We start from the raw sequence: 23152 nt of genomic DNA, 5'->3' as shown, positions 1-23152 counted from the left end.
CCTGCCTCCTACTTCAAATTTGGGGCACTGCGCGTGCAATCTAATGTGCCACCAGATAGGAGTGGTGTGTTAAGTAGTCCCCCTCATCAGGCCTTTTTTAATCGAATGTATCACCCACTCTCATTCCCTTGGGGATCCATCCCTCATTCATCTTAATAAAGGTGCGGTAATCTAGACTTTTTTGACCTAGGCGACTTCTCTTCTCAGTGACAATACCTCCTGCTGCACTGAAGGTCCTTTCTGACAGGACACTTGAAGCGGGGCAGGCCAGAAGTTCTATCGCAAATTTGGATAGCTCAAGCCACAGATCAAGCCTGCACACCCAGTAGTCAAGGGGTTCATCGCTCCTCAGAGTGTCGATATCTGCAGTTAAGGCGAGGTAGTCTGCTACCTATCGGTGGAGTCGATCTCTGAGGGTGAACCCCGAAGGGCTGTGGCGATGCATAGGACTTAAAAAGCTCTGCATGTCCTCCAACAACAACACGTCTGTAAAGCGTCCTGTCCTTGCCGGCGTGGTCATGGGAGGAGGAGGATTACTTTCACCTCTTCCCCTGTTAGATTCCCGTTGTGCTGTGACATCACCCTTATACGCTGTGTAAAGCATACTTTTTAATTGATTTTGGAACTGCTGCATCCTTTCCGACTTGCCGTAATTCGGTAACATTTCAGGCACTTTCTGCTTATACCGGGGGTCTAGTAGCGTGGACACCCAGTACAGGTTGTTCTCCTTCAGCCTTTTTATACAAGGGTCCCTCAACAGGCACGACAGCATTAAAGACCCAATTTGCACAAGGTTGGATGCCGAGCTACTCATGTCCTGTTCCTCATCCTCAGTGATCTCTCTGAAGGTATGTTATTTCCCCCAGCCACGTACAACACCACGGGTACCAGATAGGTGACAACGAGCACCCTGGGATGCCTGTTGTGGTTGGTCTTCCTCCTCCTCCTCAAAGCCACATTCCTCCTCTGACTCCTCTTCCTCACAATCCTCTTCCAGCGTTGCCGCAGGTCCAGCAAGCGATGCTGATAAGGCTGATTCTGGTGGTGATGGTGACCACAACTCTTCCTCTTCACGCTCATCTACGGCCTGATCCAGCACTCTTCGCAGGGCACGCTCCAGGAAGAAAACAAATGGTATGATGTCGCTGATGGTGCCTTCGGTGCGACTGACTAGGTTTCTCACCTCCTCAAAAGGACGCATGAGCCTACAGGCATTGCGCATGAGCATCCAGTAACGTGGCCGCTGAGGCTGTCCTAGCACCCCGGTCATACAAATACTCGTTAATGGCTTTTTTTTGTTGGAGCAGTCGGTCGAACATTAGGAGTGTTGAATTCCAACGTGTCGGGCTGTCGCAAATCAAGCGCCTCTCTGGCATGTTGTTTCGCCGCTGGGTATCAGAAAAGTGCGCCATGGCCGTGTAGGAATGCCTGAAATGGCCACACACCTTCCTGGCCTGCTTAAGGACGTCCTGTAAGCCTGGGCACTTATGCACAAAGCGTTGTACGATCAGATTACACACATGTGCCATGCACGGCACATGTGTCAACTTACCCAAATGCAATGCCGCCAACAAATTTCTTCCGTTGTCACAAACCACTTCAGTTGGTGCAGAGTCAGCCACTGATCCACCTGTGCGTTCAGGGCAGACAGGAGTGCTGGTCCGGTGTGACTCTCTGCTTTCAGGCAAGTCAACCCAAAGACGGCGTGACACTGCCGTATCCGGGATGTGGAACAGTACCTGTGGGGGTTGATGTGGAGCAAGACGCAGCAAGAGAAGAGAAACAGTACCTGGGGGGTTGCCGTTGCCGTTGATGTGGAGCAAGACGCAGCAAGAGACGAGGACTCAGCCGAGGAGGTTATGGAAGAGGATGGAGTAGGAGGAGTAGAGGAGGTGGCAGCAGGCCTGCCTGCAAGTTGTGGCAGTGTCACCAACTCCTCTGCAGAGCCACGCATTCCATGCTTGGCAGCCGTCAGCAGGTTTACCGAATGCGCAGTGTACGTGATATACCTGCCCTGACCATGCTGTGCAGACCAGGTATCAGTGGTCAGATGGACCCTTGCCCCAACACTGTGTGCCAGACATGCCATTACTTCCTTTTGCACAATCGAGTACAGGTTGGGGATTGCCTTTTGTGCAAAGAAATTTCGGCCGGGTACCTTCCACTGCGGTGTCCCAATAGCTAAAAACGCCTCAGACTCCACCAGCTTGTATGGTAAAAGCTGGCGGGCTAAGAGTTCAGTCAAGCCAGCTGTCAGACACCGGGCAAGGGGGTGACTTTGTGACATTGGCTTCTTACGCTCAAACATGTCCTTGACAGACACCTGACTGTGGGCAGATGAGCAGGAACTGCTCAAGGCGAGAGACGGAGGGGCGGATGGTTGAGAGAGGGCAAGGAGGACAGCAGTGGTTAACGTGGCTGAAGATGTTGGACCAGGAGGAGGATGGCGGCTTTGAGTTTGTCTGCTGCTTGTACTCATGTGTTGATCCCATAGGCATTTGTGATGTGCGATCATGTGCCTTCGCAAAGCAGTTGTACCTAGGTGGGTGTTGGACTTCCCACGACTCAGTTTCTTTTGGCACAGGTTGCAAATTGCATCGCTGTTGTCAGAGGCAGACACACAAAAAAAAGCCACACTGCTGAGCTCTGCAATGACGGCATTCTGGTGGTGGCAACAGCATGCGTTGATTGGCTTGCTGTCTGGCTGACCCCGGGTGCCAATGCATGCTGTCTGACTGTGCCACTAGTTCCTTGCGACGACCTCCCCCTGCTTCCAACTCGTCTCCTCCTCCTCCTCCTCTGTCTCCCCATCTGAACTTTCCCCCTGTTCTTCTTCTCTTCTAGCGGGCACCCACGTGACATCCACGGACGCATCGTCATCATCAACCGCTTCACTTGTATCTGACAACTCAGCAAAGGAAGCAGCAGCGGGTACAACATCATCATCATCACACCGTACGTGTGTAATGCTGCCTGACTGAGACATATCCCTGTTATCTACATCCTCTGGCAATAATGGTTGCGCATCACTCATTTCTTCCAACTGATGTGTAAATAACTCCTCTGACAGATCAAGTGAAGCAGCTGTGGTGCTAGTGTTAGTGGTGGCGGCAGGCGGGCGAGTGGTAACTTGAGAGGTGCCCGAAGCTAAGCTGGAGGAGGATGGTGCGTCAAGGTTCCGAGCGGAAGCTGTAATAGATTGGGTATCCTGTGTTAGCCAGTCAACTATGTCCTCAGAACTTTTCGAGTTCAGGGTACGTGGCCTCTGAACACTGGGCATTATTCTAGGGCCAAAGGGAATCACAGCACCACGACCACGACGGCCCCTGCGGGGTGGCCTGCCTCTGCCTGTCATTTTTTTTTCGATTAGTGGTACTATGCGTGCAAGCTGCTGGGACAACAGATATGAGTGGCACTGGTGTGACACTGTGCCCTGGCAGGCCCTGAAACGCACACTCGTGAAGGAAACTGGCTGCTATTATATTACAGTCCAAAAAGTTTTGTTTTTTTTAAATGCAAGCTATTGGGACACCAGTGAGTGAGTGGTGGCACTGGGCAAGTGGGCACAGTATATGCTGTGAGCCTGACACACAGGCTGGCAGGCAGGCAACTGCAATTACATTACACAGAAAAAAATAGCAGACTGATGTTCTAGCCCTAAAAAGGGCTTTTTGGGGTGCTGTCCTTACAGCAGAGATCAGATGAGTCCTTCAGGACTGTAGTGGACACTGAATACAATAGCCTAGCTATCAATTTCCCTATCAAATCAGCAGCAGCTACACTGTCCCTACTCTCACTAAGAATGCAGCTTCAGAATGAATGTAAAATGGATGCTGTCCAGTGTCAGGATCGGGACAGGGATCCAACACGCAGAGTACAAACAGGTAATAGGTACGTATACCGGACCTTAGAATGGCCGGACTAACGTAGGTGAAAGTAAAGAATGGTCTAGAGACAAGCCGAGGTCGAAGGAACGAGAGAGCAGGTAAGCGAGAGACAAGCCGAGTCAAGGGTAATAGAGGTAAGCGAGGTATAACAAACAAGCCAGGTCAAAACCAAAGAGACAGAATATAACAAGAGCACTGAGTGACTAGACAAGCTAGAACCACGACAGGGCAATGAACAAATGTAGAAAGCCCTACTTTATACCCTGGTTCCAGATAGGTAATCACGCCCCCGACGAGTCCTCATTCGTGCTCAGGACTTGATTGACAGGTCGGGACGGGTTGTCGTCATGACGTCGGCTACTGAGCGCCGCGTCATAAAAGGAAGTGGATACCTCGCGGCCGACGTTCTTCCTTCTTTTGGGAGGAAGAACGTCCAAGTGTCTCACCTCCTCAGAGGTAGAGACGACAGGTACCCTGACAGTACCCCCCCTCTCAGAAACGCCCACCGGGCAGAAGGAACCGGGACGAGATGGAAAATGGGAGTGAAAAGCCCTGCGGAGGCGAGGCGCATGCACATCCTCCTGAGGTACCCAAGACCTCTCCTCAGGTCCATATTCTTTCCAATCAACCAGATATTGTAACTTCCCCCTAGAGATTCGAGAATCGATGATGGAGTTAATTTCATATTCCTCCTGTCCCTCAACCTGAACAGGGCGAGGGGAGGATACAGTGGAGGAAAACTTGTTACATACTAGAGGTTTCAACAAGGAAACATGAAAGGAGTTAGGAATGCGTAAGGCAGATGGAAGAGCCAGACGATACGCAACTGGGTTAATTCGAGTCAGAACCTTGTAAGGACCAATGTAACGAGGAGCGAACTTCATAGAAGGAACCTTTAAGCGAATGTTTTTGGTACTCAACCATACTCTATCACCTGGAACAAAGACTGGAGCCGCCCTTCTATGCTTATCAGCGTGTTTCTTGAACAACATAGAGTTATGCAGAAGAATTTGTCGAGTCTGATCCCACAACTTCCTCAAATTGGCAACATGAACATCAACCGACGGTACCCCTTGGGAAGGAGAAACCGAGGGAAGAATGGAAGGATGAAAGCCATAATTCATGAAAAAGGGGCTAGAACGAGTAGAATCACAAACGAGATTGTTGTGTGCAAACTCTGCCCAAGGAATCAGACCAACCCAATCGTCCTGGTGTTCGGAAACAAAACAACGCAAATATTGTTCAATCTTTTGGTTGGTGCGTTCAGCAGCTCCGTTAGACTGAGGATGATAGGCAGAAGAGAAATTCAATTTGATACCCATTTGAGAACAGAATGATTTCCAAAAACGGGAAATAAATTGGGAACCTCTATCGGAAACAATTTCGGAAGGTATCCCATGTAACCGAAAAATCTCTCTTGCGAATATCTCAGCCAATTCAGGGGAAGATGGAAGTTTAGGTAAGGGCACGAAATGTGCCATCTTAGTAAACCTGTCAACCACCGTGAGAATCACAGTCTGTTTTTTAGAAACAGGTAAATCTACAATGAAGTCCATGGCCAAACAGGTCCATGGTTTCTCGGGGATTTCCAAGGGATGCAAAAACCCACATGGAAGTGTCTGAGGTCGTTTAGTCTTGATACAGACCTCACATGCTTCAACAAAATCCCTAATATCTTTACGTAATGAAGGCCACCAGAAATCTTTAGATATTAGGGAACACGTCTTGCGAATGCCAGGATGCCCAGCCACCTTACTGTTGTGAAAGCATTCTAATAGCTCCCGTTGTAGTTCAGGAGGAACAAAATACCGTGCCCCGGGACCCTGTCTAGGAGCCAGATGTTGTAACTTCATGATCTCGGCAAGCAACGGAGAATGAATCCTGAGGCTCGTGTTGGCGATAATATTACACTTGGGAACTATAGAAGACAAAACCGTCTAAGATATAGTAGAAGGCTCATGTTGGCGAGACAAAGCATCGGCCTTAGAGTTCTTAGAACCAGGTCTATAAGTGAGCACGTAATTGAAATGAGTGAGGAACAAGGACCAACGAGCTTGCCTGGCGGACAAGCGTTTAGCCTCCCCAATATAGGACAAGTTCTTGTGATCCGTCAAAATAGTAACAGGATGTAAAGTCCCTTCCAATAAATGTCTCCACTCCTTCAAAGCCATGATAACAGCTAGTAGTTCCCTGTCACCGATGTCATATCTGCTTTCAGGCCCAGATAATTTCTTGGAAAAAAAACCACATGGATGTAACGGTTTATCCACACCTAACCTTTGAGACAAGATAGCACCTATACCTGTCTCTGAGGCGTCTACTTCGAGTAGAAAAGGCAAAGTCGAATCGGGGTGAACTAAAATTGGTGCAGAAGCAAAAAGTTCCTTGAGTGTTTTGAAAGCAACGAGAGCTTCAGTAGACCAATTCTTAGTGTCAACCCCCTGTTTGGTCATATTAGTAATAGGAGCAATAATAGAAGAGTATCCTTTAATGAAGCGCCTATAATAATTGGAGAATCCAATAAACCTCTGAATGGCCTTGAGACCCCTGGGTAATGGCCAATCTAAAATAGATTGGAGTTTATCCGGATCCATCTTAAAGCCTTCCCCAGAAATCACGTAACCAAGAAAGTTTATCTGAGATTGGTCAAAACTACATTTCTCCAATTTGCAGTACAACCCATGTTGTAGGAGTTTGCGCAATACCCTTCTGACTTGTCTGTGGTGGGTCTCAATTTCTCTAGAGTGTATTAGTATATCATCCAAATATACAATAACACAATCATGTTGAAATTCCCTAAGAACTTCATTGATCAGATCCTGAAATACAGCCGGTGCATTACAAAGCCCAAAGGGCATTACCGTGTACTCATAATGCCCATAACGGGTATTGAACGCTGTTTTCCACTCATCTCCCTGCTGAATTCTCACCAAGTTATACGCCCCTCTGAGATCTAACTTGGTGAAAATCTTGGAACCCTTTAAACGATCAAAGAGCTCAGTAATCAGAGGAATCGGGTATGAATTTCTAATAGTTATTTTATTCAAACCTCGATAATCAATGCAAGGTCTTAACGTGCCATCCTTCTTATTCACAAAAAAAAAACCTGCCCCGGCAGGGGAGGAGGATCTCCTAATGAATCCTTTGTCTAGGTTCTCACGGATATACTCCTCTAAGACTAAGTTCTCTTTAGTGGATAAAGGATATACATTGCCCCTCGGAGGCATAGTACCAGGTAGAAGGTTAATCTTACAATCAAAGGACCTGTGTGGAGGTAAAGTATCAGCATTCTTCTTGTCAAAAACTGCCCTTAAATCCAGGTACAGGGGCGGTATTTGCATATCTGTAGACTGGGTAGAATTAACCGGTGTATTAACTAAGCAAAGTGGTGAGACTTTCTGTAAGCAACTGCTCTGGCAACCCTGACCCCATGAGGTTATCTCCCCTAGTTCCCAATCAATAATAGGGTTATGTTTCTTTAACCATGGATACCCCAGGACTATAGGAACAGAAGGAGACGAGATAAGCATAAGAGATATAACCTCCTCGTGTAAGATACCAACAGTCAAGTTAACAGGTATGGTCTCACGAGAAATAACAGGTTCAGACAATGGTCTACCATCAATAGCCTCAACGGCCAAAGGAGTGTCCCTTAGCTGGGATGGGATAGAGTGTTTAGTAACAAAAACTTGGTCGATAAAGCTCTCAGCAGCTCCGGAATCTATCAATGCCATAGTTTTTAGTACTCCCTTCTCCCAAGCTAAAGAAACAGGTAGCAAAAGTCTGTGCTCTTTATAATTGTGTACAGAGGACAAAATAGAAACACCCAAGGCCTGTCCTCTAGAGAAACTTAGGTGCGAGCGTTTCCCGGGCGATTAGGACAATTTAGGCGTAGATGCCCTCTTACTCCACAATACATACACAACCCCTCCCTTCTCCTGTACTGTCTCTCCTCTTCTGAGAGGCGAGTATTGCCTATCTGCATAGGTTCTGAAAAAACTGGAATTGTGGATTGAGAATTTTGAAATAAGGGAGCAAGTTTAAAGGAAGATCTACGAGTACTATCTCGAGTGTTCTGTCTCTCTCTTAAACGTTCATCAATACGAGAAATGAAAGAAATTAAATCCTCTAAATTTTCAGGGAGCTCTCTAGTAGCAACCTCGTCTAGAATTACAACTGATAATCCGTTTAAAAATACGTCTATATAAGCCTGTTCATTCCACTTAAGTTCTGCCGCCAATGACCTGAACTCTAGTGCATAATCCACAAGGGTTCGGTTATCTTGTCTAAGGCGCAACAGTAATCTAGCTGCATTGACCCTTCTACCTGGAGGGTCAAACGTTCTTCTAAAAGCAGCGACAAAAGCATTATAATTATAGACTAACGGGTTATCATTCTCCCACAGAGGATTGGCCCATCTCAGAGCTTTATCAATGAGTAGAGTGATAATGAATCCAACCTTCGCCCTATCTGTAGGGTAGGAGCGGGGTTGTAATTCAAAATGAATACCAATTTGGTTTAAGAAACCACGACACTTCTCCGGGGAACCCCCATAACGTACAGGAGGGGTAATACGGGAAGAAGCACCTACAGTGGCTACTTCTAGACCTGAACTTACAGGAGAGATGGACGTAGCTCGCATCTCCTCTGGTGGATTACTAGAACGAGATAATAAGGCCTGCAGCGCTAGAGCCATCTGGTCCATTCTGTGATCCATGGCGTCAAACCTAGAGTCGGAAGAACAAACCTGAGTGTTTGTACCTGCAGGATCCATGGCCCTGTCGTAATGTCAGGATCGGGACAGGGATCCAACACGCAGAGTACAAACAGGTAATAGGTACGTATACCGGACCTTAGAATGGCCGGACTAACGTAGGTGAAAGTAAAGAATGGTCTAGAGACAAGCCGAGGTCGAAGGAACGAGAGAGCAGGTAAGCGAGAGACAAGCCGAGTCAAGGGTAATAGAGGTAAGCGAGGTATAACAAACAAGCCGGGTCAAAACCAAAGAGACAGAATATAACAAGAGCACTGAGTGACTAGACAAGCTAGAACCACGACAGGGCAATGAACAAATGTAGAAAGCCCTACTTTATACCCTGGTTCCAGATAGGTAATCACGCCCCCGACGAGTCCTCATTCGTGCTCAGGACTTGATTGACAGGTCGGGACGGGTTGTCGTCATGACGTCGGCTACTGAGCGCCGCGTCATAAAAGGAAGTGGATACCTCGCGGCCGACGTTCTTCCTTCTTTTGGGAGGAAGAACGTCCAAGTGTCTCACCTCCTCAGAGGTAGAGACGACAGGTACCCTGACATCCAGGAGGTGGGAGGGTCTGGGAGGGAGGGTCTGCTGCTGATTGGCTGGAATGTGTCTGCTGACTGTGAGGTACAGGCAGGGTCAAAGTTTACTCAATGATGACGAATAGGGGGCGGACCGAACAGCGCATGTGTTCGCTGTCCGTGGCGAACGCGAACAAGCGATGTTCGCCAGGAACTATTCGCCAGGAACTATTCGCCAGCGAACAGTTCGGGACATCACTAATTATTATTCTTCTTATTCTTGAAAACAGATGGCGAATATCATACTGATCTGACACTGAACAGAGGTTTATTACCCATCAGTTTTTTGTATTTTAGTCCATTTTATCTATGTAATGCATTAGAAATTGTGCATATTCTTGGCTAAAACAACAGAAGGACAGGGATCAGGATCACAATTGGATACCGGGATAAGGATCAGAGTTTATGTAATGCATTAGGAAATTAGCATATTCTCAGCAACTATAGTGTTATCAGCAAATGTTAAAAAACAAAACACAAAAGCATGTTATTTCTGAGATGTATCAAAATGTGCTAAACAGGAAAATTACTCTGTTACTTGTTGAACTGTGTTCCCGCAAATGTTTGTAAAAGTAAAAACTGAAAATAAAAACAAAAAAATAAACTATCTGCACTACAAAAAAAAATATTAAAAAAAATAATAAAAAAAACAAAAACAAACAAAGCTTCACATAGTGATCGCATATAACATCGCAAAAAAGAATGCTTAATTTAATGGTCGCACAATGCATAATGGTTGCACACCCATTTTTAAGGAGAGACATTAGGCATAAAATCTGTCACTATTATGCAGAGAAATATGGTATTCACCAAATTGGAACTGTTTGGCGATCTGGCGAACCTTTAAATCAGGTGTTGCTCGGTCCCCCGACCACCAATCATGCACTATTTGGAGAGGATGTCGTGGAGGTGATGAGGCATCTAGGAATACTCCAGGAACCCTTTTTACATAAGACTGGGACCAACCGTATCATAGCCGCGGCTTGGGGAAACATTAATACTCTGCCTTTTTTTCCAATGACGGTGCTATTTGGACAGTGGAGGCTCAGGGTGATGAGCTATCCAGGGACATATGATGTGTGGGGGTGCTGTCCACAAAAAGAGGTGCTGGGGGACTTTTGCACCTCCATATCTGAGAGGTCATAGTACGGAGCCTCTCGTTACCTGGGAATAAGACAATTAAGACCCCGTTTAGAGTGGTTCCGGAGAGTAGATTACTGTACTGGCATTGTATTGTATGGTGGCCTCTTGGAGGAGTAATCTACATTTGTCCTGTATAAATAGATAAGCTATGTGTGTAATTTTACCTCCTACATTAAGTCTCAGCTAATGTATGTTTTTGTACAGGAGAGAAGGCTTTGAGAGAAAAGGGCTAATACCACAGTAGCACTTCCAATGGAAAAGGTCCCTAGAGACCCCAGTTCAGCTTTGGCGAATGGGTCTGAATGCTCCAGGGGTCCCACGGTAGCAGGGAGGAAGCCGACCTGAATCTGTTAGACTCATTGTAATTAAAATAAAATTCTAATTTCCAGTTAAACTTACCATTCCTGCCCCCCGCTCTTCTCCCCACATTATCAGGAGGCTAATATCTCAATGACAATAATTAATTACAATATCTCACGACGGTCACCACCCATGACAACTTGGTTTATGACGGTCACCAATGACAACTTGGTTTATCAAAGTCAACTAAAAAAAAAACAAAAAAAAAACATAAAAATACCTGTGATACCACCATCATTTTCTCTGTGTGTAATAAACAAGCTGAAATATTCCATTAGTTCCCTGGACAAGGCAGTCTTGAACAGTGCAAGCTAAATATAAAAAAATAAAAAAATTAAAAAAAAAGAAGAAAAAAGAAAGCAATCTAGGTTAGTATACCAAGGGTCTGTAGGTGAATTATGTTCATGCATATTCCTCTACATCGGTCTTACTCAAGTCAGTATAAAAGCATCAATATTGTGTGAGATATATTGTTATTCTAAAATGTGTCTTTCTAGATTAAATTCTAGATTAACAGGAGTAGTCCCAGAAGATTGGAAGTTGGCGAATGTTGTGCCCATTCACAAGAAAGGTAATAGGGAGGAGTCGGGCAACTATAGGCCTAAGGCCAGTAAGCCTTACTTCAGTAGTGGGGAAAGGGATGGAAACCATGTTAAAGGATAGGATTGTTGAACATCTTGGATTTTACATGCATTTACTTCAGGGAGATCATGCCAAACTAATCTTATTGAGTTTTTTGATTGGGTAACTAAAATTATAGATCAGGGTGGTGCAGTAGACATTGCTTACCTAGATTTCAGTAAGGCTTTTGACACTGTTGCACATAGAACCTTATCAATAAACTGCAATATTTAAGTTTGGATTCCAATATTGTTGAATTGGTAAGGCAGTGGCTGAGTGACAGGCAACAGAGGGTTGTAGTCAATGGAGTATATTCGAAGCTTGGGCTTGTCACCAGTGGGGTACCTCAGGGATCTGTACTTGAACCTATTCTCTTTAATATTTTTATTAGTGATATTGCAGAAGGTCTTGATGGTAAGGTATGTCTTTTTGCTGATGATACTAAGATATGTAACAGGGTTGATGTTCCAGGAGGGATAAGCCAAATGGCTAATGATTTAGGTAAACTAGAAAAATGGTCAGAGTTGTGGCAACTGACATTTAATGTGGATAAGTGCAAGATAATGCATCTTGGACGTAAAAACACAAGGGCAGAGTACAGAATATTTGATAGAGTCCTAACCTCAACATCTGAGGAAAGGGATTTAGGGGTGATTATTTCTGATGACTTAAAGGTAAGCAGGCAATGTAATAGAACAGCAGGAAATGCTAGCAGAATGCTTGGTTGTATAGGGAGAGGCATTAGCAGTAGAAAGAGGGAAGTGCTCATGCCATTGTACAGAACACTGGTGAGACCTCACTTGGAGTATTGTAGGCAGTACTGGAGACAGTATCTTCAGATGGATATTGATACCTTAGAGAGAGTTCAGAGAAGGGCTACTAAACTGGTTAATGGATTGCAGGATAAAACTTACTTTCCACAACAAGAGGACATAGTCTTAAATTAGACGGACAAAGGTTTAAAAATAATATCAGGGGGGGCGGAGTCAAGCTGTGGAGCTGAACGGTCGCATGCTACCCGAGCTCCGTGACCAGCAACCTGATAAACAACCCTAAACGACTTTAAAACTTATATAACCGAGGAAAAACGGATTCCCAGGCAACCCGAGCCAAGATGGGACGAAAAATAAAGAAACAAAAACCTGACAAGCCGAAGCCAGGCTCCAGCATTGGAGACTTATGGAGGCAGGCACATGGCGCCCCTCTACCTAAAATGGCCGCCTACATGGGTGAAAGCTCCGATTTTTCGGACGACCAGCTCATGGAGCCCGAGGACTTCCACATGCCCTCCCTACAAGAGCCCAGCCAGAGACCGGCAGCTACGACTACCAAACCGGACTCCGCACCGGTGACCAAGGCGGACATGCAGGAGCTACTGGCAGGCCTGCGGAGGGACCTCCAAGGGGACATGGCGGCCTTCCGCAAAGACTTGCAGGGCCTACAGGGTCGAATGGATATCGTGGAAAAGGACTCCCATGACACGAAGGCACAAATTACTCACCTGCTACAGGAGATCCAAACAATCCACCGACACCACGCAGCCACGGAACAGAGATTCGCGGCAATAGAGGATTCCAGGCGCAGCAACAATATTAAAATCAGAGGCCTTGCTGAAGCGATCCCGGACGCTGAAATACCACACTGCGCGAGGCGACTGATAACAGCAATTCTCGCACCTAAACAGGCGAAAGGGGCGATGTTTGCAGAGGTGTTCCGCATCCCGAAACCAGCGAAAGCACCGACCACAGCCCCACGGGACGTAATAGTCCGTTTTCACACTAAACAAGACAAGGCTGCTGTAATGGGGGCACTCAAGGGGAAAACCCCCTACAACTTCGAGAACTCGAACCTCACTTTCTTCGCCGACTTATCGGGGCGCACTCTGGGTTGGCGCAGGACATTAAAGCCTTTCACATCAATACTCAGAGCCAAAGACATCCCCTATCGTTGGCGGGGATCCCAAGTCCTAACGGTCCTCCAGGCCGGCAACACTTACCTTATCCGGGACCTCGAAGGAGCTGCGGCACTCTTGGAGACCCTGGGCCTCCCACGGGACGCATTAATGACCGGAGGAACGAGCACCACAGCGGCGACACACACGTGGGACCCAGCAGGAGCAGCCCCATTTGTGCCACGAAGACTCCACGAAGATACCTACAAGGCAGCCACTGCCTAAACCCTGGACATAAACTCCTGTAGGAGACCTCATACCAACCTACTCCTGCAAATCTCAACCAGTTCGTGTTTAATTATTGCTACAAATCCCCTGGAACCGAAATCACTCTGCGGGCACACATCGTTGGCGATCATCATATCTGGTGTCCCTCTGGCGATCTTGGGCAAGTTGCTGTCTAACAGCCCTACTATTCAGAGCATTGTATGTGCTCCCTTGGACTAGTGTGACATTGACACTCTGCTTCCTGCTATGCTTGCGCTGCCTAGCATGTCAATGTGCTTACACAAAAATCTATTGATTGGTACCTCTACTGTGACACCGTGTAACCCATCGCACTGTAATAACACCATAGGTAATCACACTACATACACCACTAATGTACATACACACACTACATACATACTAATGTACATACACTCACTACACACACCACTAACCCGTGCCTGGGCAAGTCCGTAAAATCTCCACGTACATAAGCACTCATGTTTACCTATACAATTACAACTATACACTGCAGTACCCAGACATTTGTATATAGCTTTTCGTTGCAATAACGTAACCTAATCTGAGCAGCATGTATGCATGTAACAGGACAGACTTTATTTATCTCTCTTCTTTCTTTTCTTTTATGTTGGCTGCGGGATGGTACCTTGTAATCATAGCCGTCTACCTTCACCTTATGGTCCCGACCGAACTACTGTTCCTTGCAGCCAACATCATTACACCATTATTATGTTATAAGATGTTCATTTCAGTAAAAATGCACGTAACCTCACCTCGGCACGCATTTGCTCATACTCAAAGTTAACCGTATGCGATATTTCTTCCTTGTAACACCTAGCAAGCCTTCACAGGCATAACTCTTTAACTTCTCATATTTACCTACCATGTATATTACTTATTATCATACATACTTAGTGATTAAGATAAAACTGTTTTAAACTTAAATACAAAAATGTGCATGTACTGCTGCCACTGTTTTCCATGTATACAACGTGTGCGCTGTTGTGGCGCTTGACCAAACAATGTACCTACCTGCACGACAAAAATAAAGAATTTAAAAAAAAAAAAAATAATAATATCAGGAAGTATTACTTTACTGAGAGGGTAGTGGATGCATGGAATAGCCTTCCAGCTTAAGTGGTAGAGGTTAACACAGTAAAGGAGTTTAAGCATGCGTGGGATAGGCATAAGGCTATCCTAACTATAAGATAAGGTCAGAGACTAATGAAAGTATTTAGAAAATTGGGCAGACTAGATGGGCCGAATGGTTCTTATCTGCTGTCACATTCTATGTTTCTAAGTTTCTAAATATTACACAACCCCGAGACAATCACACTCAGCCAACTCCACTCATACATATCACACTCAATCAAACTCTGCCAACCCCTGCACAATCACACACAGCCACCACACATATCCAACTCCAGTCTGTTGCATGTGAGGTGGTGGGGCTAAAAAAGGGGCCATATAGGGACTGTTCTTTAAAGCTTTCACAAGGCCTCACCGGTTCCCAGTTATGCTCCTGCAATGGATATGGCAGCTTCTGTAACTCCATTTTTACAAGCTAAGCATTGTGGTGGGTGATCTCTCTTGTGATCTCCCAGTTTGGTGCCCACTAGCATAAACAGAGGATGTCCCAATAAGATATATACTTAAAAGGAATATAAAAAAAAGTGTCTGTATTAGGACAAAATCCCTGAATGAATTAAGTACAGACAGCTATACTAAGCATTCATTCTGTGCAACATGCAAAGAACTATCCTAACTATAAGATAAGGCCAAGGACTAATGAAAGTATTTAGAAAATTGGGCAGACTAGATGGGCTGAATGGTTCTTATCTGCCGTCACATTCTGTGTTTCTATGTAACTCCCTGTTCGCAGAGTATTCTCTCCCTGGCTGCATGATAAAGGTTACTGAACAATCATAAACTTTGTATACGTATCGTATTGCAATTTTTATGTATATATGTACTCATATATTAACAAACACGTCTGTGGATTGCAAGCTCATGGGTAGGTCTCCCACAGAATAAAATGCAATCGATGTTTAAATCCCCTAATCTTTTTGTGCCTGTATGTCTAATTATAAATCCCTCTGTTTGTAAAAAGGTTAACGTATTGTAAAGGGCTCTGGACAAGAGTACTATATAAATAACTTAGAATATATAATAGAACACACACACACCTCATTGTGTTAGAAAGACTCGCTTTACCAGTTATGACAAAAATTTAGCATACATACAATTGTCTGTTCTGTCCCCAATATACCTGAGGAAACGGGGCAGATCAGAGCCCCGATATTCAGGAGACAGAACATCTAACGCTTTTATGTAATAAAGGTAGAGTATTGTCCATTTTGGAAAATACAACATTGTCACTTTCTGCATTCTGTTAATTATTTTTATAACTTTTAGTTGATCGTGTGGGAACACTCATTAAGAGGGGCAACATGCGCACCACTTTGTAATTAATTTAACGGAACACTATAGTGTTATGAATGCAAAGCTGTATTCATAACACTTTAGTGTCCCTGTGCCCCAATGCACTACCCCCCAAACCCCTTCGCCCGGTGGCTGAGAAAGTGTTAAATAAAAAAAACACAAAAACACCCTTTTCCACTTACCATATTCCAGCTGCGAGGTCCCTCAGCATGGGCCGTCTCCGCCTGCTCTGACATCATTGTGAAGTGGATCCTAATGCGCATATATGCGGTGAGCACATTAGGGTTTCGCTAAAGGAAAGCATTAACTCATTGCATTCCTGCGGGGATTATGAAGACGCTGGACGTCATCATGCAAAGCGTGAGGTCTTCCAGCCTCGTTTTACTGAGATAATCTCTGTGAAACAACAGGAAGTGCCTCTAGTGGATGTCTGGTAGAGAGCCACTAGAGACAAAAATATTGCTGTATCGCTAAATTGCAAATGTTTTACATTGCAGGGTTAAAAGGGACAGGAATACTGCACCCAGACCACTTCAATGAGATAAAGTGGTCTTGATGCCTATTGTGTCCCTTCCAGGGTTTTTATAGAAAAGCGTCATTCACATTTTTATTTAATTATTTTAGGTTTGCTTACGATAAGGTCGTTCTGTCAAATGGAATTTGAGCTATAAAGGGGACTTTGACAGGTTGCGTATGCAGCGAAGCTAATCAGATTTTTTTTTTTTGTCTGCAGGGACTATTAGAGTGCTGGGAGATGGGGTGGGCACACAGACGTTTTTGCCAACTCTCCATATTCCATCACCTGGATATTCTATTGCAGTATTTGATCTCTGATCACTCAGTTACACTGAAGCCACCAAGAAAGAAAAAAACAGGCTAAACCTGCTATTCAGTCTGATCTTGTAAAACTCTATAAATATTTCCTGCTTAAGATAAAGCCTGCCTGAGAACCTGCTATGTACAAGAGTAAAGGTACCTGCACCTAGGTCAGTGGTTTGACAAGGACCTGAGTTATGTATTAAAAACAAACAAACAAGAAAACCCCCCCATCAGTGACGTATTCTCCATAGTATAATTTTTAATATACAATGCAATGTAAAAACACCTTTATTCAACACCCCCCCCCCCCCCGATTTAACATGAACCCGAAACTCGTAGACTGACATACACTGTGAATACACTCCATGGAGGCCTTAGTCTCACACTAAAAATAAAAATGTGCAGATCTAGCTGACGTTACAACTCCGAAATGACAGACAAAAGTATGCCTTAATTTTGTTGTGAAGTCATGTAACAACCATCACCCGCAAGGCTATTGTGGCCAGCCGGGTTGTTTTGTACCTATCCATGCACGCAAAAATAAAGATTTATAAAAAAAAAAAAAAAAACACCTTTATTGTATGCTTTCCACTGTAATGGGCAGCTGCTTTGTAGCCAATGAACAGTTTTGACAGATTCAGACATTCTGGGCCCATTGCACAGAGAGAACATTTTGAGTCAGAACCCAGACATTAACACTTCGGAAGCCCTGACACAGTGTATCAGTTTAGTGATAATTTAGATGTAGGAGAATTGTTGTGATGGTCGCCCAGCCACACACACATAACGTTCATCGTGGCCGATTGCCGTGGAAGGGTAAAGAAAGGCGTAACTCCCACCCTGGCTAGGTAGATCTCTGTGATATTTTAAAAAGAGAACAATAATTTTCCATAGAGTTTCTACTAATCAGCTTAGTACCTAGGATTTTCTTACTTGTACAAACTCCTTTGTGCCTAGAAATGGCCATACATGTTCTTATTAACCTATACATCTCCAGTTCTAGCAGTGATCTAGAAATAGTTACATCCGCAGCCCTACTTGGAGCATTTACAATGATAACCTATAGTATTTTTATTTATGCCGTTTCTTGTAGTTTTCCCCTTGTTGTTTGTATTGTGATTTGTTTCACTTACTGATCAGCCAGTGTGTAAACACTGCTGCTACCAAAAGACTAAGTAAGAATAAGAAATAGTCTGATACTATAAATAGCATTAAGTAATGTATGCATTTAGGCTGTCACTAGCTTCCAAGTATATCCCGAGGTCTAGATGCCATTATAACGCAATTTATAAGGAACACTATAGTGTCCGGAATACAAACATACATTCCAGACACTATAGTCATGACGTGACTGTTTAGGTGAACCGCCCCACTCTGATCATGCTGAAAAGGTGATTTTACTCACCATTTGTCCCACATCACGACAGTCTCCCCGTGGCTGACTCTGCCTGGCTCCACCTCATCAATCAGCATCTCCTTATGGAAATGCATTAAATCAACGCATCTCTAAAGGGGAAAATGCAATGCCTCCATGCGGAGCGTGGAGACACTGAACATCGCAGACGCAGGAAGCACCTTGACAGGCGCACAGTCGGATTTGCCGGCATATGGCTAACCTTACCCAAACCCCCATTAAAACACGGACACAGGTTATACTGTTGGAAATAATTAATCCACAGCTTTATTAAATTATTAATAAAATAATTAAGGAATAACAAATGGGGTCATTGCCAACAAATCTTATTGAAGTTAACATCCCCCCATATAATAACATACCCCTAGCAATGACCCCACAATAATAACAATAGATAATCTAAATACCATGTTAATACAGAAACTGGCCGCCCAGTATGACCACATTTCCACCAGGATAAATTGTAGGGGTGTACCGAGACACCGCTACCCACCATATCGATTGTAGGGGTGTACCAAGACACCGCTATCCACCATATCTGGCTGTCTGAGTGACAGCCACAAGAAGTGTTACTAGGCAGCAATGTAAACACTGCCTTTTGTCTGAAAAAGCAGTGTTGACAACAAAAAGCCTGCAGGGACATGCTATTGACACCAGAACAACTACATTAAGCTGTAGTGGTTCTGGTGACTATAGTGTCCCTTTAATGGTACTCCTAATTGACTTCAGGAGGATGAAAGGCAGAGCTGACTTTAAGACAATTTTGCAAGTTCGCTCTCCAACACTGGCACCTGTCAGCATAAAACTCACTGCACATAAAGGGGTCATTGTAACCACCATATTCAGTCACATTTAGTCTCTTTAGACTATACATAAAAAAAAATAATTAAAAAAAAAGGATCAGAAGAGTTAGAAGTATATTAGATATGAAGTTACCTCGAGAACTCGCTCTGCAGTATCCGTTGTAAGAACATCAACTCTAATCTGTTCATCATTTGGTAAGTACACTTTCAGGATTATTTCTATTGTGGGGATTTTAAAGGTCTCCTGATGGAAAAAAAATAAATTATGAAATGTATGTGCAAATGTATATTCCAAAACCTAATAGCATTAAGAAGATTATATATAGAATATAAAGTTAATACAATGTTAAACAAAAGTCTGCATACCAGTCAAGCCATAAGACGTGCTTTTCCCACAGAAATCTCACTTTAACGGTGCTCTCACTACTGCAAGGGATTCTGGGTAGGCGTATGCAAATGAGCTCAAGAACCACATTTTTGCCTCCTAATTCCACTTTATACAGGAATTCCTTGGATTATGTGTCTGCTGTATACAACAACTTTGAAACACAACTCAGGAAGGGGAGCAAAGCCAGTGAACCACTCACGGACAGCTGTTTTGTTGTTATTTCAACTCGTCAGCATGAGGTTATATATAATTTTTTATTTTATTATTATTATTATTTGGAGAGACGGGGAATTATAATTTTCTTTTTTTTTTCAATCTTTCTTTTATTAAGGCATTTGTTAAATGGGATACAGAATAAAGAAGGGGGAATGTACGTTTTCCATACAGATTGGGATCACATAACACAATGCAACATCTATGAGAGACAGCCTTATTTTATATTAATTAAGCGTACCATAATAACACAAGCAATTGTTTAGGAAATGGGTGCAAGGGTTAATTAATGATTGCTCAAATGGTAATGTTCATGTGTACAATATAACTGATTAAGCATGCTATATATTAAACATCTCAGGTTCTGTTTCAGTGGTTATAAGCATGGCATTTTAAGCTTGCAGCAAAACAGGTTAAATGCTCGGATTAGAGTAATGAGAAGCTACCACAGTTTCACAACGGTCAAACATATTTACACAGGATAAACTTAACTGTAGAGTGCTATAGTGAGAGATTACTCGGACTGCTCTTATCCTAAAGCAAGTATGAGGGGAGGCAGGCATAGTGCATTATGTGCAGAGCGTGTCATTAGTAAACCGATAAGGCTAACCGTTGTTTTAAACAGTGTTATATTATATTACTTGCTTGTCAAGAAACCTCATAGGGGTGGTGGTAAGCTAGGTAACGGAGGTAATGGGTGGCATTGCTCCGGATGCAGGAACATTCTTATGGTGCTATCGATAGGCATTATCAAGATTACCGGCCCAAGTCCTAGCCAAGCGCCAGTAAGGTCACCAGGCACTTGCTAGTATGTCCTTTCAGTATGTCCTTGAACTCTTAGCTTGAACTCTTTAGCTTCTGTCAGTGTTCTGTCAGTGTACTCAGCCCACTCCGCAAGGTGGGAATGCGGTTTGGCTGCTGGGAGCTTGTCTGCTGAGTCTCAGGATGGTAGCCTTGTGGGTTTCTTCCATGCCGGAGGTCCATTCCCGACTGCCACAGTGCCTTCTCCAGCGGTGAGGTCGGCTGGGACTTTCCGATGCCGTGGTGTCACTGCTTCCAGGGACTGCCCATCTTCGGCCTGAGGCCTTAGTAGCTGCTAGTGCCCGTTTGCCATTGATCCCATCAACAGGATCGTGGGCCCAGGGTTCCAATGGGTACCGATCTTCTCCCTGGGGGTATGGCAGGCTGTGGAGGTGTTTCTCCTGGTGAGCGCCCAGCTCAGATGAAGGGCGAGTGGTCATATCCGCAGCGGTGTCCACGTGGGTGGTGCGTCATGCTGGGACACAAGTGCCCTGCGCCCGGTATGTCTCTGGACTTGGGGGCTGCTGGACGATTTGGGTTGTTTGCTGGTGCCTGTTCACCAGGGTCAGCGGTGGCTGTATCTGTGCTGCACGGGATTCAATCCGGCACCAGAACGCTGCACAGATTTTGTCAAAGGCTGCATTGAAGTGTGCCTCCCAAGCAGGCCTCCATGTGCTCTCCTCCGCTGGCCCCATTTTAGTTTCTCCTTGTCATGAAGGAGTATTCTGGGGGTTCGGTGAGTCCTTTGTGCTTTTTAGTTGCTGTGCCCCCAGGTGGGTCCGGGATAACCCACTCCGGTCTGGGGGGGGAATCGGGTTGATTATAGTGTTCTGACGGAGGGTGGCTGGAAGACCGGCCGTGTCTCCCCTCCACGAAGTCCGCCAGTCAGGTAGGCTGTAGTGGGTAGTTTTGGTCGCGGGCAATGGACGGGGCTCCCCAGTCACTCGTGAGAGTTCCCCCTCGGTGTGCGGTTCAGATTTGAGCTCTTTAGCTTCAGTTTGACGGTTGCTGGGTTGTCTTTTTGTGTGTTTCGCTGTGTTTGTGTGAGGAGCTCCCCTCAAACACGTCCGTCGGCCATGCTTGCTTGGCCCCGCCCCCGGGAGTTATAATTTTGTAACCCAGGGGTGTCCATACGGTTTCACTCATGTGATTTTTAAAAAGTTAATTGTGTTATTTAAACATTTAACGGAGCTTGATAAATCGGACGACTTCAGGATGTTAAAAACCTCTTGGATCCACGGAAATAAATTTCCAATGACTGCTCAAAACCGTGGTGTCAGCAAATTTATCAAATTTTTTTTAAAAGGTATACTGTAACAAACATAACATAATGCACTAATATCCCTACTACAGGCAGCACAGTGTAATGGTTGTGCAGTTCTGGTTAAAGAGGCAGTCTAGGCACCATAACCACTACATGCCGATTTATTAGTTATGTGGACATTCCTCATTCACTGGTTGAGCATGCCCTTTGATTCTGGCAATTAAAACTAAATAGTAAATAAAAAATAGTTAGGAGAAAACAGCTCTATTAAGGCTTCAAGTAAATGTGAAATTGGGGGCGGAGCCAGCAGCCATAACGAGCAGACGTGTGCAAGCAGAGCTCCGCAGGAAAAAGCCTAAAAAAAGCAATTTACCCACCTGAAAGGCTCGTACTTAAGCCTTTACCGAGTCATAGCGACATGGGGAAGAAGTCAAAGCACCAGGGGGCCCCGAGACCAACGGGGGCGCGAGATATCGGGGATCTTCTCCTCCGACCCGCACAGGCCCCAAACCACGCTGCGCCTACTACACAACATGGCGACGAGGCCTCGGCCTCCTCCGAGGATCAAACGATGGACGAACTAGATGTATTCCCAAGCTCAGGGGGCTTACACCTCCCGTCCTCCGACGAAGATAATGAGCTGCCCTCCACAAAGGGGGACATTAAGGCCTTGCTACGCCACCTCAGCGCAATGTTTGCCGCAGATGTGGCCACCCTGCGGGAAGAGATACAAATGGTGGAGGGGCGCGTTAAAACAACTGAAGGGGAGACAAAAGATCTCTCTGCCCGGTGCACACAAGTAGAAGCCCAAAATATGGAGCTGCAGCGCGTTCAGGCCCAACTCACCGGCCGCCTGGACACCATCGAAGATCAGAATAGGAGCAGAAATGTAAAAATTCGGGGTATCCCAGAAACAGTAGCCCCAGGCGACATGACACACTATGCCGGGAGACTGCTCGCTTCACTGCTCTCACCACAGCAACTTAAGTTAATTGAGATAGATGGGACCTACCGCATCCCGAGGGCCGCTACAGCACCAGCAGATACCCCAAGGGATGTCATTCTGCAGCTTCGAACAAGGGCAGCCCAATTAACCCTCATGACTGCCGTGAGAAACAAGGCAAACCACTTATTTGAAAACGCTACCTTATCCTTCTATCAAGATCTGTCCAGGCCTACGGTGCTGTGGAGGAGCAGGCTCAAACCACTAACGGTCAAGCTTCGCCAACACTCCATCCCATATCGCTGGGCGTACCCTAGAAGCTTAATCATCTCCCATGGGGGAGCAACAACCCGCCTAACGGAGGCTGCAGAAATGGACTCAGTGCTGCTGGCGCTAGGACTATCAACAGATCCGGTTTGCACCGGTCAAGCTTCAAGACAACAACACCCTCACACCTGGGACATGACCAAAGTCCAAGCATTCCGACCCTCCGGGGCCACCACCTCGTCCCCTATGGCCTTTAAAGCACAGAGGGCC

The 23152-nt window shown here is 45.2% G+C and overlaps 1 protein-coding gene across 2 annotated transcripts in view; it reads right to left on the bottom strand.

Moving 5' to 3' along the window:
• The window catches only part of SNX31 (sorting nexin 31), a 59111-nt gene that overhangs the window by 15029 nt on the left and 20930 nt on the right, over window positions 1-23152 (bottom strand). For both annotated transcript variants that reach the window (XM_063450293.1, XM_063450294.1), the window contains exons 5-6: window positions 19140-19250; window positions 10949-11039 (exon numbers count right to left, since the gene is read on the bottom strand). In XM_063450293.1, coding sequence (XP_063306363.1) covers window positions 10949-11039; window positions 19140-19250 — 202 coding nt within the window. The remainder of the gene's footprint in view (window positions 1-10948; window positions 11040-19139; window positions 19251-23152) is intronic.

This window comes from Pelobates fuscus, chromosome 4, assembly GCF_036172605.1.
Source record: "Pelobates fuscus isolate aPelFus1 chromosome 4, aPelFus1.pri, whole genome shotgun sequence".
NCBI lineage: Eukaryota > Metazoa > Chordata > Amphibia > Anura > Pelobatidae > Pelobates > Pelobates fuscus.
The sequence above is the reverse complement of the archived record's forward strand: the minus strand, read 5'-3'. Positions and strand labels throughout refer to the sequence as shown.